General features: G+C 47.9%; 1 protein-coding gene across 1 annotated transcript in view; it reads left to right on the top strand.

Annotated features, from left to right (window-relative positions):
• The window catches only part of si:dkey-82f1.1 (DENN domain-containing protein 2A), a 40,258-nt gene that overhangs the window by 15,026 nt on the left and 9,332 nt on the right, over positions 1 to 15,900 (top strand). Inside the window, exons 2-9 of the mRNA XM_020455622.2 lie at positions 814 to 900; positions 2,680 to 3,705; positions 6,621 to 6,745; positions 8,287 to 8,405; positions 8,614 to 8,811; positions 9,250 to 9,343; positions 9,763 to 9,813; positions 9,946 to 10,133. Of these exons, the coding sequence (XP_020311211.1) occupies positions 815 to 900; positions 2,680 to 3,705; positions 6,621 to 6,745; positions 8,287 to 8,405; positions 8,614 to 8,811; positions 9,250 to 9,343; positions 9,763 to 9,813; positions 9,946 to 10,133 (1,887 nt within the window). The 5' untranslated portion in view covers position 814. The remainder of the gene's footprint in view (positions 1 to 813; positions 901 to 2,679; positions 3,706 to 6,620; positions 6,746 to 8,286; positions 8,406 to 8,613; positions 8,812 to 9,249; positions 9,344 to 9,762; positions 9,814 to 9,945; positions 10,134 to 15,900) is intronic.

The raw sequence follows: 15,900 nt of genomic DNA, 5'->3' as shown, positions 1-15,900 counted from the left end.
AGGACGCTTGACCAGCATTTATTGGCCTGGTCGCTGAGTGTTTGTCTAGTCTGCGTCCCAATTGGCACCATATTCCCAATATAGTGCACTACCTTTTGACTATGTTTTTAGCATAAAGTACAGAGGAAAATGTCAGCTGGGGAATGGGAGGGGAGCCACGATTGATGGAGGGTAACACGGTAAACAAAATGTTTCAGCACTGCTCTTGAGCAGGTTCCACGTCTTCTTGGAGAGGTAGTTAGTCCGTGAAGAGGATCGATTGTGTGATCTGTTGTCAAGTGAAAAAACATTCCTCTCAAGTTGAACTGAATACTGCTTCTTTTGTGTTGGAATGTTGCTGATGTTTTCCTAATAGGCCTTAATTGCATTACGGTAAGCTACATGAATGGAAAACACTGCAAATTCCCCCATGTGCCACATGGACTGTCCTCTGTTAACTTCCGTGGGTTCAACATCATTTAAAGCATCATTTACAAGTGTATCCTCCAATTACTAATCGAGTAGGGATCTACAGTTTGGGGAGATTCCTCACAACCCGTGAGGTCTGTTCCTCTTTCTGCAGTTATGATTTACAGGTGTTTTCAAGGCTCACAGAACTCAGATGGAGGCTTAAAACCACCAGTATATAGCATACCCATTAGCCTGCGTGACTCTTGGTATTTACGTCTATCTCTGTGTGACAGTCCGACTCCAGCCTTTTGCTCCATGAGGAGAATAAGTCCTCCACAAATGATCTCCTCTAACAGACCCATAGCAATCTAATTCTACTACCTGGAAACAATTGTGTCTGACTGTTTTTCTCTGTCATTCCAGGATGCCAGCTGCTAGCACAATGACTGGTGGGACGGCCCTGCGATTCTGTACCAACACTGACAACTGTGTCTACCAATCAGTCAACGGGTTTGTATTGCACTACTTCCTGTCTACATTTTACAGTCCGCTCCACGGAACCCCTTAGAAATAGGCAGAGGGCAACGGTGGCAGGCAAACTGTCCCATGTTGTGCTCCCACAATGGAGGGCCGGCTGGGCAGAGGTTTCCGTCTGCCAGCTGGATACTGTTACTGGTCACCCTGTTGTCACTAGTGGTGAGTAAAGCCCTATAGCTCTGTGAGCTCCCCACTGTATCTGTGGTAACATTTTAACCAACGGACCTTCCTGACATGGCAGTGCATTCAAATGCATGCCTGTGCCTTTTGTAGACCCAACTACTGTTCATGATCTCTTGTTAGTGTCATGTCCTTTCTCCCCCCCCCCCTCCCTCCTCTCTTCCTGTCTCCTCATGCTCTGTTAGCTCAGCTGGCCAGAGATGGTTGTTGTAACCCTCTTCCGGCCCCATACCGCCCCCTCCACCCCCACCGTCCTACTCCCTTCGTCTGTGGGTGAGATACAGCCTTCCCATAGTTCCCTGCTTTTAGCCAGGCTCTCTTTAGGAAACAGGCCTTTCCCTGCTTTTAGCCAGGCTCTCTTTAGGAAACAGGCCTTTCCCTGCTTTTAGCCAGGCTCTCTTTAGGAAACAGGCCTTTCCCTGCTTTTAGCCAGGCTCTCTTTAGGAAACAGGCCTTTCCCTGCTTTTAGCCAGGCTCTCTTTAGGAAACAGGCCTTTCCCTACTTTTAGCCAGGCTCTCTTTAGGAAACAGGCCTTTCCCTGCTTTTAGCCAGGCTCTCTTTAGGAAACAGGCCTTTCCCTGCTTTTAGCCAGGCTCTCTTTAGGAAACAGGCCTTTCCCTGCCAAGAAGAAGAACCCTATTCATCCCCTTCTGCCTCCCCTCACTCCCTCTGTCTGTTCCTTTCCCCTCCCACTTTTTCTTGGCTTTGCAGTTTGACCTAGCTAGTTCTTCTCCTCTTCTGCTTCATAAAAACTACAGCCTCAACTGAAGGGAGAGGCATACATTTTTTACATCTGAGGGATCGTTGTTGCAGGTGCATGGTAACAGTTGATTGAGATGAGAGAAAAGAAGAACCCCGCACACTGCTCTTGATAGTAATCACTGCTCTTTATTGAGCTTTACGTATTGGCCTCAAGGCCTTCCTCAGAGCTTTTAAAACCAAGATAATTTGCATGTTTTTCCCAATTACTCTTCTATCTTGCTCATTACAACATTTTTTAAGGGAGCGAAGGGAAGTTGTACTGGCCATTTCTTTTAGGTTTCCCTCAAGATTGCTGATTTCTCCATTTCCTATATACAATAAAGCAATGTCATCAAAAGTTGCAGTCAGAGGTTGTGTTTCCTCTGTTTGTTTTAAAACCAAATAATTTGAACTGGCCTTGATCCAACATGGAGTCAGTATGTGGGTCAGCTTTAGTTTAGAAAAGATGCACGTCTGCTCTCTGCCGCCTCTCTCCTGGCTGTGTACACTTTCAGAAATGGTTGTTGCTTGTGAACTTTGACCTCGCGTTCAAACAGTCACGACCCAGTCATTGTGCAGAAACGCATATTGTTCGACAAGGTTGTTTTATGAGAAATCCTTATTATTTACGCCATCAAATCAAGTGGCAGTTATTTTATATCTGAAGAGCCTAGACAATACTTACACAGAGATATTATGTGGATATCCAGAATTGAGCTCGATGATTAGTGCTTTGTCTACACCTGTTTTTGTCTGGGATGGGTGTGGCACTGCTATACCTAATGTGTGTGTGTGTGTGTGTGCGCATGTGTTCCTATGCATGTGTGCAGGCTCCAGTGCTGCGGCTTGAAGGTTGGGGAGGCTCCGTCTGCGGTCCCCCAGCGGCCAGACGTGGTGTGTGGGGACAGGGACACCTCCAAGCAGCCCTTCTCCCCCCTGGTCTCCCCTGTAGACGGGACTGACACCATCCTGGCTCACAGGAGAGCCACCTCGGACCCTCAGACCACCATGGAGCACGGACTGGTCGGCTGCAGCAAACTCAAGACATCGGCATGTCTGAAGACCAGCGCCAGCATCCGGGACAAGATCTCCCAATGGGAGGGAAAAAAGGAGACCCTCCCTACCACCCCAGTGGTTGGAAGTGGTCCATGTCTGCTGACCACAGTGCACAAGGAACCAGAGTCTGTGAGAAAGAAGGAGATCTCGGAGGTCCACAGGCCGGACAGTAAGAGGTTGGTCAGTTGGGAGAGGCAGGACTCTGGGAAGGAGCATGCAGGAAAGCTGGGGGATTTATGGCCACCTGAGTCACCTGAGGGCCCCACTACCAAGGGGGACCGAGAGGTGATACTGGATAGAGGACCCCTCAGAGGCAGTAGTAAACCCACAGAGACAGCCAAGGAAAATAAGTCAGTTTTGACTCACATTAAGAAACTGGAGCAGGCCATGAAAGAGGGTCCCACCAATCCCTCCTTGGTGTTGCCTGGGAACTATTTCTGCCCTCCTTCCGAGGAGCTGGAGGAGGCAGAGAGGAGGGGGAATGAGCCCATATTTGGGACACTGGACGTTATGGGGTCAATGCCTGTGGGGTCATCGCGGCAGCGGAGGTCAGATGACCCTGAGAATGTGTACACTGAGCCTGGCGCTGCCAGTCCCTCCATCAACCCCTTACCTAAACCCCAGCGAACATTCCAGCACCACACCCCTCCCAGCACCCCAGCCTCAGGACTGAGCCTGGGCAAGGGGAGACGTGACCTGCCCCCTCTGCCCTCCATCCCCCCGCCTCCCCTACCCACCTGCCCCCCGCCAGCAGTCTGCAGGAGACCCTGGGCAGACCGAACCCGAGACAGCAGTAACAGGTAAGAGGCAGAGATCAGACGGAGATGAAATTAGACAATATGGGAGGAAATACAGCACCCTCCGATTCAGATACAGATTCATTCATTGCCACATCAAAGATTGGCGGTGTTGTCTTTTGGTACAGCAGTCTTTCCCTGTACATGTTTTACCCTAACCGCATACTTCATCCAGTAATCCAGTGCAGCGTCTCATTCTGCACATCTGCACTGAATCAGAGGGGGCGATGTCATTCTGCTCATCATAGCATTCTAGAGGGTGAGGTCATTGGTTGAAGCTGTGGAATGTACACATGGAACATGAACCTTGCCAAGAGACTCCTGGCAGGAAACAATAACATGTTGCACTGTGTTTTTGTGGTTGATTGGTCCTTGAATATCAAGGGCTTATGGTGGAGTCGTTTTATAGCCCTTACGTGGCATTGATTTACTTTTCATTTTCACTGATGAAGTGTGAGGCTATAAAGAGACGACGTTCATCCAAGGCTTCTAAAAGCACAGTACGTGTTTTCAAGCATAGAACTAAAGAAACCCCCTGTCTGGACTCAAGCGTTTGCATGTTTCTATTGTTGATTTCTTTAGTAGACTGCATTCTCGTAAGACGTAGTCTGGCTATGTAATGTTCCATACCAAATATGGAAATTTCACACAGCTGAGGTCTGTGTTTCCAAACTCTTTGTGAAGTTGGCCCAAGTTTCAGCCCAGCTAGCACTTAACCCTTTGACACATGCCAACAAACGGGTGTGATCATTCTACAGTGGTCCCTGCAGCGTACGCTCAAACCGGTGTGATTAGAATGTCCAGTTTCGATTGAAGCAACAGTCAGCATTTGAGCTGTCCCCACACTTTTTTTCACAAACATTTGGCACAAACACAGTCCTAACAAAGTTATCCCCTGAATTTGACCAGTTTATTTTTTGGATGCAATGTCCGGCCATGCTGTCGATACTTCTGTGAATAACACAATCATCAAAACCTGAAAATGTAGGCTACATTAATCCTAGCGCTAACTGAGAAAAGAGTGACATCACACAAACGGTCATATTTATCCAACTCTCTGCTGACAGAAACCATAATATTAATTAGCTAATAGCAATTTGTCGCATCACAGGTGAGCTCACCATTGGTCAAAATAATTGAGTAAAACACTTTCTAGAAATCAAAAGTAATCCGACGATGGATAGTTTGTGCGCGCCGCATGTTTCTTTTTTTGCGTCAACCAAAGAAGAGGAGTTTGGTCTGTTTGTAGACACACCCCCCCCCTTCCATTCATTCACTTCCCTTCATTCACTTCTGGAAGTTTACTCAAAAGATGAGTGAACCATTCCTTCACGTCATTTTATAACATCTTTGATCTGACAGACATTTACGTGACACCCAGAATGTATTGTATAATGTCAACAAACATGGCACCACACATAGCTGGCAAATAGCTTAGCATTAGCTCATTATAATCAGTACAACTTTCAAAAAAGTATTTTACACACACATGTCCATTACAATCTATGCAATAATCGGAATGCATGATTTGTCACCAGTACTTGAAGATACATTATGCTAAAAAATGACCAGGGGCACAACTTTCATGCCCCCCCCCACACACACATTGAAATTGCACTTTTGTCTCCCTCAGTTTTATAATTGGAATGTGATTAAAACGAGGCATTGGTGTTCTTTAGGACCATGCGGACGCTTCCGAGTGTTCGGGTAGGCTGTTTGGAGTGTAACTTTAAAACAATAATAATAATATCCTGTCATATGTGTATATACCCCCCACTTCTAAAACCAAGGTTGAGCCCCTGGAAATGACATCATGATATACAGAAAATAATGCAGTTAGTTTGATTGGACACGTGTGCATTCCTAAGTTAGTATTTGTAAGGAAAACAACAATGAAGGCAATATGAGCGCCAGCCAGAAAATGTGCCAGGGGGAAAAAGTTTGCTCCTCACTGACGCCATGCCACAAAACATTTTAATAATGCATTTGCATGATTAATGCCTAAGCAAATTCATTGTCATGTGTCCTATCTGTGCTTGGAGTTCACAAGTTAAACTAAGCTAGCAGTGTTATTAAGTCTTATTGAAACATTCAGTGAAAGTTTACATTAAGTTTTTGAATAACTTCCTAATTTCTTTCTAAACAATTACAACATTTAGCAGCTGTTCTCAGAACATTTATTTTATTACCTTCAAATATCCTATCATTTCTGTTCTCAGAACCTTAACCTCCCAGGAAAACTTTCAGGGAACCATAGTAAAATCTTCTCCGAACCTCCCTGCAACCTAAAAATGTACATTCCCAGAACAAGTGTTCTCAGAGCGTAAAAAAAAAACACTTCAGTTTTACTGGTCAGGAAACTTATGGCTTCGTTCTGGGAACGAAGCCATAACCAAATACAACCAAACCAAATACATGTTTCCACAACTTCCAAAGAAACAAATGTGCTAGCTGGGAGAGTGTGCCCAACTGGGGCACTGGTAAAAAATAGTGCGCTAAATATGGAATAGGGTGAGGCTGTGCAAAATGGCAGTCTTTTGTGGGTTTTACAGAACAATAGTCCTACTGGAAGAGATACTGTCTGTTTCCCACTGGGCCAGACTGTTTGGCAGCAGTGGTACACACACAGAGATGGGCATTCAGAGCTGGCCAAGAGGAGTATCTGTCAGTCTGCCTACACACACCTTTACCATCTGGAGGGCTATAGAGATAGGCATTTCAGTCTAGAACTACCTTTCTTTGCTTCCTTTACCTCGGTCCCAGAGGTAGAGAGGGAGCATATGCAAACAGTTTATCTTGAATCTTCACCACCAGCCAATACTGTCAAGTCAGATTATTTGTGTTCCTTACCTTAAATCCACTACTTCTACTACCAATATGTTTCTCCCACCTGGCTGATCCGTGTGTCTGTCCTACAGGAAGTCCTATGAGTTTGAGGATCTGCTGCAGTCGTCAGAGAGCAGCAGGGTGGACTGGTACGCTCAGTCCCGACTGGGCCTCCCACGTACTTTATCAGAGGAAAATGTCTACGAGGATATCCTAGGTAACACACAATCTTCCTGGTCCTAAGTATATGTTCCTAACATAGGCTTGATGGCTCAGTTGGTTGGAGCTGTGTTGGTTTGTTTGCAACATCAGAATTTCTGCACAAACCACATATACAGAGTATGTTCTTATACTGTATGTTCCTAACACTGGATAGTGGAAGTGTTTAAGGGTTGACTCGTGTCATGGGCCCTTCTGCTCAGGGACAACTCAATGTCACAGAGTTCAGGGGCATGTTCAGTAGGTTACACTAGCATAACTCAGTGGAAAACAAAGCTGTTTTGTTACTGAACACAACCCATGTGTTACCAAGGTTTTCTTTTGTGCTTTTTAATTAAGAGGCATGCTGCTTCGGTATTGTTATTTGTAACAATGTGGTTCTCTTACCTACGTTTCTACATTCTGTCTACTGTGTTGAACTAACCCCACCTCCAGCCTGTTTAATATCATGTTGGTGTAATGGAGTTTTGCACATTTGTGTGTGTGTGTGTGTGTGGGGGGGGGGGGGGGGGCATATTTGTGGCTTAGTCCCCTGGTGCATTTTTGGCAACATTCTCCTTGGTTTCTATAGTTTTCTTCGCTCACACACTGAGTATTGGTCGTTACATCTAGGGTATATTCAGGTCCGTGCTTTAGAGCTCAACCATAACAATCAAATGGTGTATTTTATTGCATTTGGGTGCTGCCTATACTTAGTCTGTATTTTCTTAGTGTCTAAGTGGTGTACCTAGAGTGATTTCTACGACATGGTCTACCGAACCCCCGGCCCCCCCATGGGTCAAGTAACTCATGGCTCACTGTAGGAGCAGCTTTAAGTGCCTATGGGAGGAAGAGTTGGAGTTGGAGCTACAGAGAGGGAGGCAAAGGCGGGACTGCAGACTGTTAGAACTGGGTATGAGTGTCTCCACCATTAACCCCCCCCCCCCCCCCCCCCCCGAAAAGCTAAACACAACCAACTTGAGCTTGCTCTTTCAAATAGACAAAGCAGCAACCATCACTCGAGAAATCTCTACCACAGACAGTAGTAGGCCTATAATGATATAGATGTTTGCCAGTGAAATGTGAAAACCAGTATTCTAGCTGATCCCTTGTTTTTCTGAGGAGAGGAGGGGGAAGAACTGTCTGTCCCGGTCTGACGTCCCCCTCCAACAGGTCCATCTGGTAGATGGATCGACGAGGGAGAAGAGACCGGCCCCGGCTCTGGAAAATGGGCCTCACTGTCCCTGCCTCTCTCTCTCTTATCTGCGCTCACAGCAATGGTTGTAGTTACTGGTGCTGTAGTGTAAACTGCATCTGTGCTAGAGAGGGCAGTTTATCTTGGTGAAATATGATCTTGGTTGCAAGCAAGCACTGCTGCTGGCAGGTCTGTACATACACACATCTGGAGCAAAAATATTGGAAATGCAACCAAAACATACTGGCAATTAATTAGAGCACTCGTTTGGGTAGATTGCCGTCCAATTAGAAACGTAGGACATTAGAATCCTGGTTCGATAGCATGTTGCTGAGTTTTTATGTGGCGGTCTGTTTCCTTTGCAGACCCTCCGTCAAAGGAGAACCCTTACGAAGATATAGAGTTGAAGAGAAGTTGCCCTGGAAACAAGCGCTCTTTACCCATCTCCTCACCCTCATCCCTTGTCCCCGACACACCGGCCAAGGTGCATAATGTAGAATGTATTGTCCCTGCTAGTAATGTGCATTGTGCTTCTAGTGAATGTGACCATAGTAATCAACTGCTTGTAGTGATCAGATTGTGAACTAATCATAGATGTCCACTATACAATTTCAGGAGGAAAAAAACAACACATTAATACACGTCTCGGCCTCCCGCTCTTCCTCCTCTTCCTCTATTCTGTCTTCCTCCAGCTGTCCTCAAAGCCAGGTTTCTTCAGGCAGAACTCAGAACGCCGCAGCTTCAAGCTCCTGGACCTGCGTAAGACCAACCGGGACACCGGCATCTCCTCGCCCTCCCGCATCAGCCCCCCCTCCACCCCCAGCAGCCCTGACGACACTCCCAGTCTCTCAGGAGACCCCTACAACCGCAGGCGCAGAAAGATCCCCAAGGTAAATGGGGGGCCTACCAGACGCCTAACCTCCCCCATCCTCAGTGATTTACAGGCACAGTCTACTGCTTTGGGGTGCCTGGTGCTGTCAATCGTCCCAGTCTAGTGCCAAGGCATAGCCTGCCTCATGCAGTTGTCTGGGAATAACTTAGACAGGACGGAGACAGTTAAGAGAATGTCCCTAGACAGGACAGTTAAAGATTTATTTTGACAATATATTTTCATGGAGAGAGAATGTCTCCCAACAAGTGTTGTGTCCAACAACTCTCAGAATAGTACTGTATGGTTGCTGCCGGTCTGTTAATGCCTCTGCCAGTAATACTGTCGTAATTGCATTTTTTGGCAAGGCAATGACCAAAGAGCTGTGTATTAGTGAGAGGGTGGTTCTGGGAAGTTACGATGGAGGATTCTATTGTTGTGCTACTTCTCCTCCCTACAGATGGTGCTGAAGATCAACGGCATCTTCGAGTTGAGGAGAGGGAAGAAACGCATGAAGAGGGTGTCTCAGTCTACTGAGTCCAGCTCAGGGAGAGGTGAGGGGAAGGGGCTCAAGCTGCTTAAAGGCATACCCCTACACTGCTACACCTCTACCCCCTTACGACCCTATCCCACTGTTCCCCTAACCCCCTAGCCGTTAGTTTCACAGCTGCTTTCGCTACACAGTTTGGACAACACTGCCTCATATCTCCATAAAAGCAACAACACTCCTCCATATGTGTCCACTTAGCTTTATGGGCATGTTTACATTTTTGGGTCAGTTGCGTTTGACCCATTTTTCAGATGAACATTTTGTTGTTGCTTAATCAAACACAAATGTGGAAAGAGTTTGTTATTGTGAATGAGTACTATGCCATATGTGGAAATGTTCTGCCACAAATGTTATTTCACACTATTTACAATGTGGTGGTCACATTCACTCATTATTTTTTTACTTTGTTTCTCTTTGATGCAGTGACCGATGACAACAGTGAGTCCGAGAGTGACACAGAGGAAAAATTGAAAGGTGAGGACATCCTCAAGAATGTGTGAGCATGTGTGCATGAACTGAAATGTATTGTGCTCTCTTCTTTCTAGAGGAGGAATGATTGGATGAAATCTGCCATTCCTTTGGATTAAGTGTATTTTAATGTGTCAGCTCATAGCCAGCGTCTGTCATCGGTGCAGTCCATGTTGAGGCAGACGGGGCGGTGCCGGACCCTGGAAAGGGGCCCGATGGACCTACAGGAGAGGAAGCTGTTTGAGTACTTCATAGTGGTGGCACTTCAGAATACCAAGGCTGGAGCTCCTTATCTACCAGAGGTCACTCAGCAGTTCCCCATCAAGGTAGTCCAAGCTGACAGCTAGTCCTCAACCAACTGGAGTGTTCATGTGTTTATCTTATCAGTGAAAAAACGTTTTTTAAATGAGTGCACCTACAGTATGTGTGTGCACATGCATCTCTGTAGTGTGTGTGTGATGTAATATCAGACAAGTTTGGAGACACCTACTCATTCAAGGTTTTTCTTTATTTTTACTATTTCTACATTGTAGAATAAGAGTGAAGACATCACAGCTATGAAATAGCACATATGGAATCATGTAGTAACCAAAGTGTTTGTAATGCGATGCTCCTGGCGGCAGAGAATTCAGGCGCAGGAGAGCGGAAACTGATTTACAACGGTTGTTTAATAACCATAAACCACCGTCAACAGAATAATACAATAAATGCACAAGCACTACAACAAATAATTACGTCCAAGGACATGGGGGGGAACAGAGGGTTAAGACAAAAGCAATGGAAAATGAAAAGTGGATCGGCGATGGCTAGAAGGTCTGTGACGTCGAACGCCGCCCCCCAACCCCCCCCCCCCCCAAACCCGTTGACGTGCGGCTCAAGCTGCGCATCGACACCGGGTGATCCAGACGAAGACGGAACTCCTGCAGCATTGAACGTCCAACACGCCCTTGACCGGAACCCAGCACCTCTCCTCCGGACCGTACCCCTCCCACTCCACGAGATACTGAAGGCCCCTTGCCCTATGCCTCGAATCCAGTATGGAGTGAACGGAGTAAGCCGGGGCCCCCCTGATGTCCAGAGGGAAGAACCTCTTGCATTTCAGACTCCTGGAGCGGGCCAGCCCCCACCGGCCTGAGGAGAGATACATGGAACGAGGGGTTAATACGGTAACCGATAACAAACCTCGTTCACTCTCCTCAGGACATTAACCTCTTACAGCTACCCCCCCCCCCCACACACACTTTTTTCAATTTCCGCCTGAAGACATACCCAAATCTAACTGCCTGGCCCAGAACCAAGAATATGCATATTCTTGGTACCATTTGAAAGAACACTGAAGTTTGTGTAAATGTGAATTGAATGTAGGAGAATATAACACAATAGATCTGGTTTAGATAATACAATGAAAAAACCATACGTTGTTTCTCTTTATTGTTGTATCGTCATCTTTAAATGGCCCCACAAACCACGGACCCAGCTTCTGGGCAGGCGGAGGGGCAGGTTTCGGGACGAGAGCCAGACCCGGTCCCACTGCGGTGGCGATCCGCATTCTTCTTTTGGCACTTCACGGCCTGCTGAAGTGGACACGGATGGCTTCCCATGTCTGATCCGCGCGCCTGAACCAGTCGTCCACCGCAGGAACCTCGGTCTGACTCTGCCAAGGCACCAGAACCAGCTGGTACACCAGTACGCACTGAAAGGGAGAGAGGTTAGTGGAGGAGTGGCGGAGCGAGTTCTGTGCCATCTCGGCCCAGGTCACAAACGCAGCCCACTCCCCCGGCCGGTCCTGGCAATAGGACTGCAGAAACCTACCCACATCCTGGTTCACGCTCTCCACCTGCCCATTACTCTCGGGGTGAAACCCTGAAGTAAGGCTGATCGAGACCCCGAGACGTTCCATGAACGCCTTCCAGACCCTAGACGTGAACTGGGGACCCCAATCAGACAAGATATCCTCAGGCACCCAGTAGTGCCGGAAGACGTGTAAACAAGGCCTCCACAGTAGGTAGGGCCGTAGGGAGACCGGGCAGAGGGAGGAGACGACAGGACTTAGAGAAACGATCCACAATGACCAAGATCGCGGTGTTACCCTGTGAGAGTGGAAGGTCAGTCAGAAAATCCACCAACAGGTGCAACCAAGGCAGCTGTGGAACGGGTAAGGGGTGTAGCTTACCTCTGGGCAGGTGCCTAGGAGCCTTACACTGGGCTCACACCAAGCAGGAGGAAACATAAACCCTCACGTCCTTATCCAAGGTAGGCCACCAGTACCTCCACTGTCCGACCGGTCCCAGGATGACCAGAGGAGGGTGACGTGTGGGCCCAATAGATCAACCGGTCATGGACGACAGACGGGACATACAGATGCCCAGCGGGACACTGGACGGGACCGGGCTCTTCACGTAATGTAACGCCTGCTCTATGTCCATGTCCAGCTCCCACACTACCGGTGCCACCAGGCAGGAGGCGGGGAGTATGGGAGTGGGATCCATGGGCCGCTCCTCTGTGTCATACAGCCGGGACAATTCGTCTGCCTTTACGTTCTGGGAGCCTGGTCTCTTCGAAAGGGTAAACACAAAACGGGTGAAAAACAACACCTGAATCGACGAGCTGGGAATGCAGGGAAAAGAGACATAGACAAACGTATGAGCAACAGAGGGCTCTGCGTGAGAATGGTGCCGGCTCACCTGGGGTGACGCCAGAGCGCTCTGCCTGCTGCCTCAATCCCCAGAGGACCCAACCCGGCACCGACCGGCAGTGTGACCTCTGCGTCCACAGATGGTGCACAAGCTGGAACCCCCTCCGGTCTCCCTGCGCACCGCGCCTCCCAGCTCAATAGGTATCGGAGAGGGGGTGCAGGGGGATGGAACCACCAGATGAACTCCTCAAACTGGTGCAATGCCACATCTCCCTCTCTCCACACGACATTGGCCCACTCCAGGGCTTTCCCGGTGAGGCACAAGACGAGGGCGGACACCCTCGCATGAGCCGGGTGGATGGTGGCCGGGTATAGGTCCAGTTGTAGAAGGAACCCCTGACAGTTGCCAGCCTTCCCATCGTATTCCTGGGTCAGGGAGAGACGAATCACACTTGGACCAGGATGAAGAGGGGCACTCAGTGGAGACCCCGGTTGTGCTGGTGGAGGCACTGGAAAAACTCCCTGTCTCTCCCAGCGGTCCATTGCCTGGACAACGAGGTCCATGGCGGTGCCAAGATGTTGGCGTATTGCTGCGTGCTCCCAGACGCGCTCCTCCACCCCTATACCTGGGGTATCTGCTCCTGCTGACTCCATAGTATTGGTCCGTAAATTCTGTAATGCGATGCTACTGGCGGCAGAGAAGTCAGGCACAGGAGAGCGGAAACGGATTTACAACGGTTGTGTTGAATAACCATAAACCACCGTCAACAGAACAATACAATAAATGGGTCAAACAAAACCCGGTAAATACCAGCATACCGTGCACAAGCACTACAACAAACAATTACGGCCAAGGACATGAGGTGGAACAGAGTGTTAAATACACATGTAATTGATGTAATTGGAACCAGGTGTGATGGAAGACAAGACCAGACAAAACCAATGGAAAATGAAAAGATGTTTCGGCGATGGCTAGAATGTCGGCGACGCCTTCGGCGGAAGTCGTGACAGTGTTAAACAAATCAAAATACATAAAGGGAACGCTTAAACTACACAATTTAACTCCAAGTCAATTCACACTTCTGTGAAATCAAACTGTCCACTTAGGAAGCAACACTGATTGACAATAAATTTGACATGCTGTTGTGCAAATGGAATAGACAACAGGTGGAAATTATAGGCATTTAGCAAGACACCCCCAATAAAGGAGTGGTTCTGCAGTTGGGGACCACAGACCACTTCTCAGTTCCTATGCTTCCTGGCTGATGATTTGGTAACTTTTGAAAGCTGGCGGTGCTTTCACTCTAGTGGTAGCATGAGACGGAGTCTACAACCCACACAAGTGGCTCAGGTAGTGCAGCTCATCCAGGATGGCACATCAATGCGAGATGTGGCAAGAAGGTTTGCTGTGTCTGTCAGCGTAGTGTCCAGAGCATGGAGGCGCTACCAGGAGACAGGCCAGTACATCAGGAGACGTGGAGGAGGCCGTAGGAGGGCAACAACCCAGCAGCAGGACCGCTACCTCCGCCTTTGTGCAAGGAGGAGCACTGCCAGAGCCCTGCAAAATGACCTCCAGCAGGCCACAAATGTGCATGTGTCTGCTCAAATGGTCAGAAATAGACTCCAGGAGGGTGATATGAGGGCCCAACGTCCACAAGTGGGGGTTGTGCTTACAGTCCAACACCGTGCAGGACGTTTGGCGTTTGCCAGAGAACACCAAGATTGGCAAATTCGCCACTGGCGCCCTGTGCTCTTCACAGATGAAAGCAGGTTCACACTGAGCACATGTGACAGTCTGGAGACGCCGTGGAGAACGTTCTGCTGCCTGCAACATCCTCCAGCATGACCGGTTTGGAGGTGGGTCAGTCATGGTGTGGGGAGGCATTTCTTTGGGGGGCCGCACAGCCCTCCATGTGCTCGCCAGAGGTAGCCTGACTGCCATTAGGTACCGAGATGAGATCCTCAGACCCCTTGTGAGACCATATGCTGGTGCGGTTGGCCCTGGGTTCCTCCTAATGCAAGACAATGCTAGACCTCATGTGGCTGGAGTGTGTCAGCAGTTCCTGCAAGAGGAACGGATTGAAGCTATGGACTGGCCCGCCCGTTCCCCAGACCTGAATCCAATTGAGCACATCTGGGACATCATGTCTCGCTCCATCCACCAACGCTACATTGCACCACAGACTGTCCAGGAGTTGGCGGATGCTTTAGTCCAGGTCTGGGAGGAGATCCCTCAGGAGACCATCCCCCACCTCATCAGGAGCATGCCCAAGCGTTGTAGGGAGGTCATACAGGCACGTGGAGGCCACACACACTACTGAGCCTCATTTTGACTTGTTTTAATGACATTACATCAAAGTTGGATCAGCCTGTAGTGTGGTTTTCCACTTTAATTTTGTGTGACTCCAAATCCAGACCTCCATGGGTTGATAAATTTGATTTCCATTGATAATTTTTGTGTGATTTTTGTTGTCAGCACATTCAACTATGTAAAGAAAAAAGTATTTAATAAGAATATTTCATTCATTCAGATCTAGGATGTGTTATTTTAGTGTTCCCTTTATTTTTTTGAGCAGTGTATATTTTATATTCGGTAGTAGCCACCCTTTGCCTTCAGTAGTAGCCACCCTTTGCCTTGATGACAGCTTTGCATCTCAATTGGGTTGAGGTCAGGCGATTGAGTTCAGGTCATCTGATGCAGCACTCGATCACTCTCCTTCTTGGTCAAATAGCCCTTACACAGCCTGGAGGTGTGTTGGGTCATTGTCCTGTTGAAAAACTAATTATAGTCCCACTAAGCCCAAACCAGATGGGATGGTGTATTGCTGCAAAATGCTGTGATAGCCATGCTGGTTACGTGTTCTAAATAAATCACTGACAGTATCACCAGCAAAACCCCATCACACTTCCTCCTCCGTGCTTCACGGTGGGAACCACACATCAGAGATCATCCGTTCACCTACTCTGCGTCTCACAAAGACACGGCGGTTGGAACCAAAAATCTCAATTTCCACCGGTCCATTGATTCTTATTGGTGTCCTTTAGTAGTGGTTTCTTTGCAGCAATTTGACCATGAAGGCCTGATTTCATGCAGTCTCCTCTGAACAGTGGATGTTGAGATGTGTCTGTTACTTGAACTCTGTAAAGCATTTATTTGGGCTGCAATTTCTGAGGCTGGTAACTCTCTAATGAACTTATCCCTTGCAGCAGAGGTAACTCTAGGCCTTCCTTTCCTTGGGTGGCTACTGAAGAATCTCAAATATTAAATATATTTTGATTTGAACACTTTCTTGGGGTTACTACATGATTGTGTGTGTGTGTGTGTGTGATTTTATAGTTTCATAGTTGGTAGTTTTATAGTTTTGATGTCTACAATGTAGAAAACAGTTAAAAATAAAGAAACCCTTGAATGAGTAGGCGTCAACCGTTGACTGGGACCATAGCATTGAAGCTAACCT

Source organism: Oncorhynchus kisutch, linkage group LG22 (genome assembly GCF_002021735.2).
Source record: "Oncorhynchus kisutch isolate 150728-3 linkage group LG22, Okis_V2, whole genome shotgun sequence".
NCBI lineage: Eukaryota > Metazoa > Chordata > Actinopteri > Salmoniformes > Salmonidae > Oncorhynchus > Oncorhynchus kisutch.
Note: the sequence above shows the minus strand (reverse complement) of the source record. Positions and strands in the feature narration are given on the sequence as shown.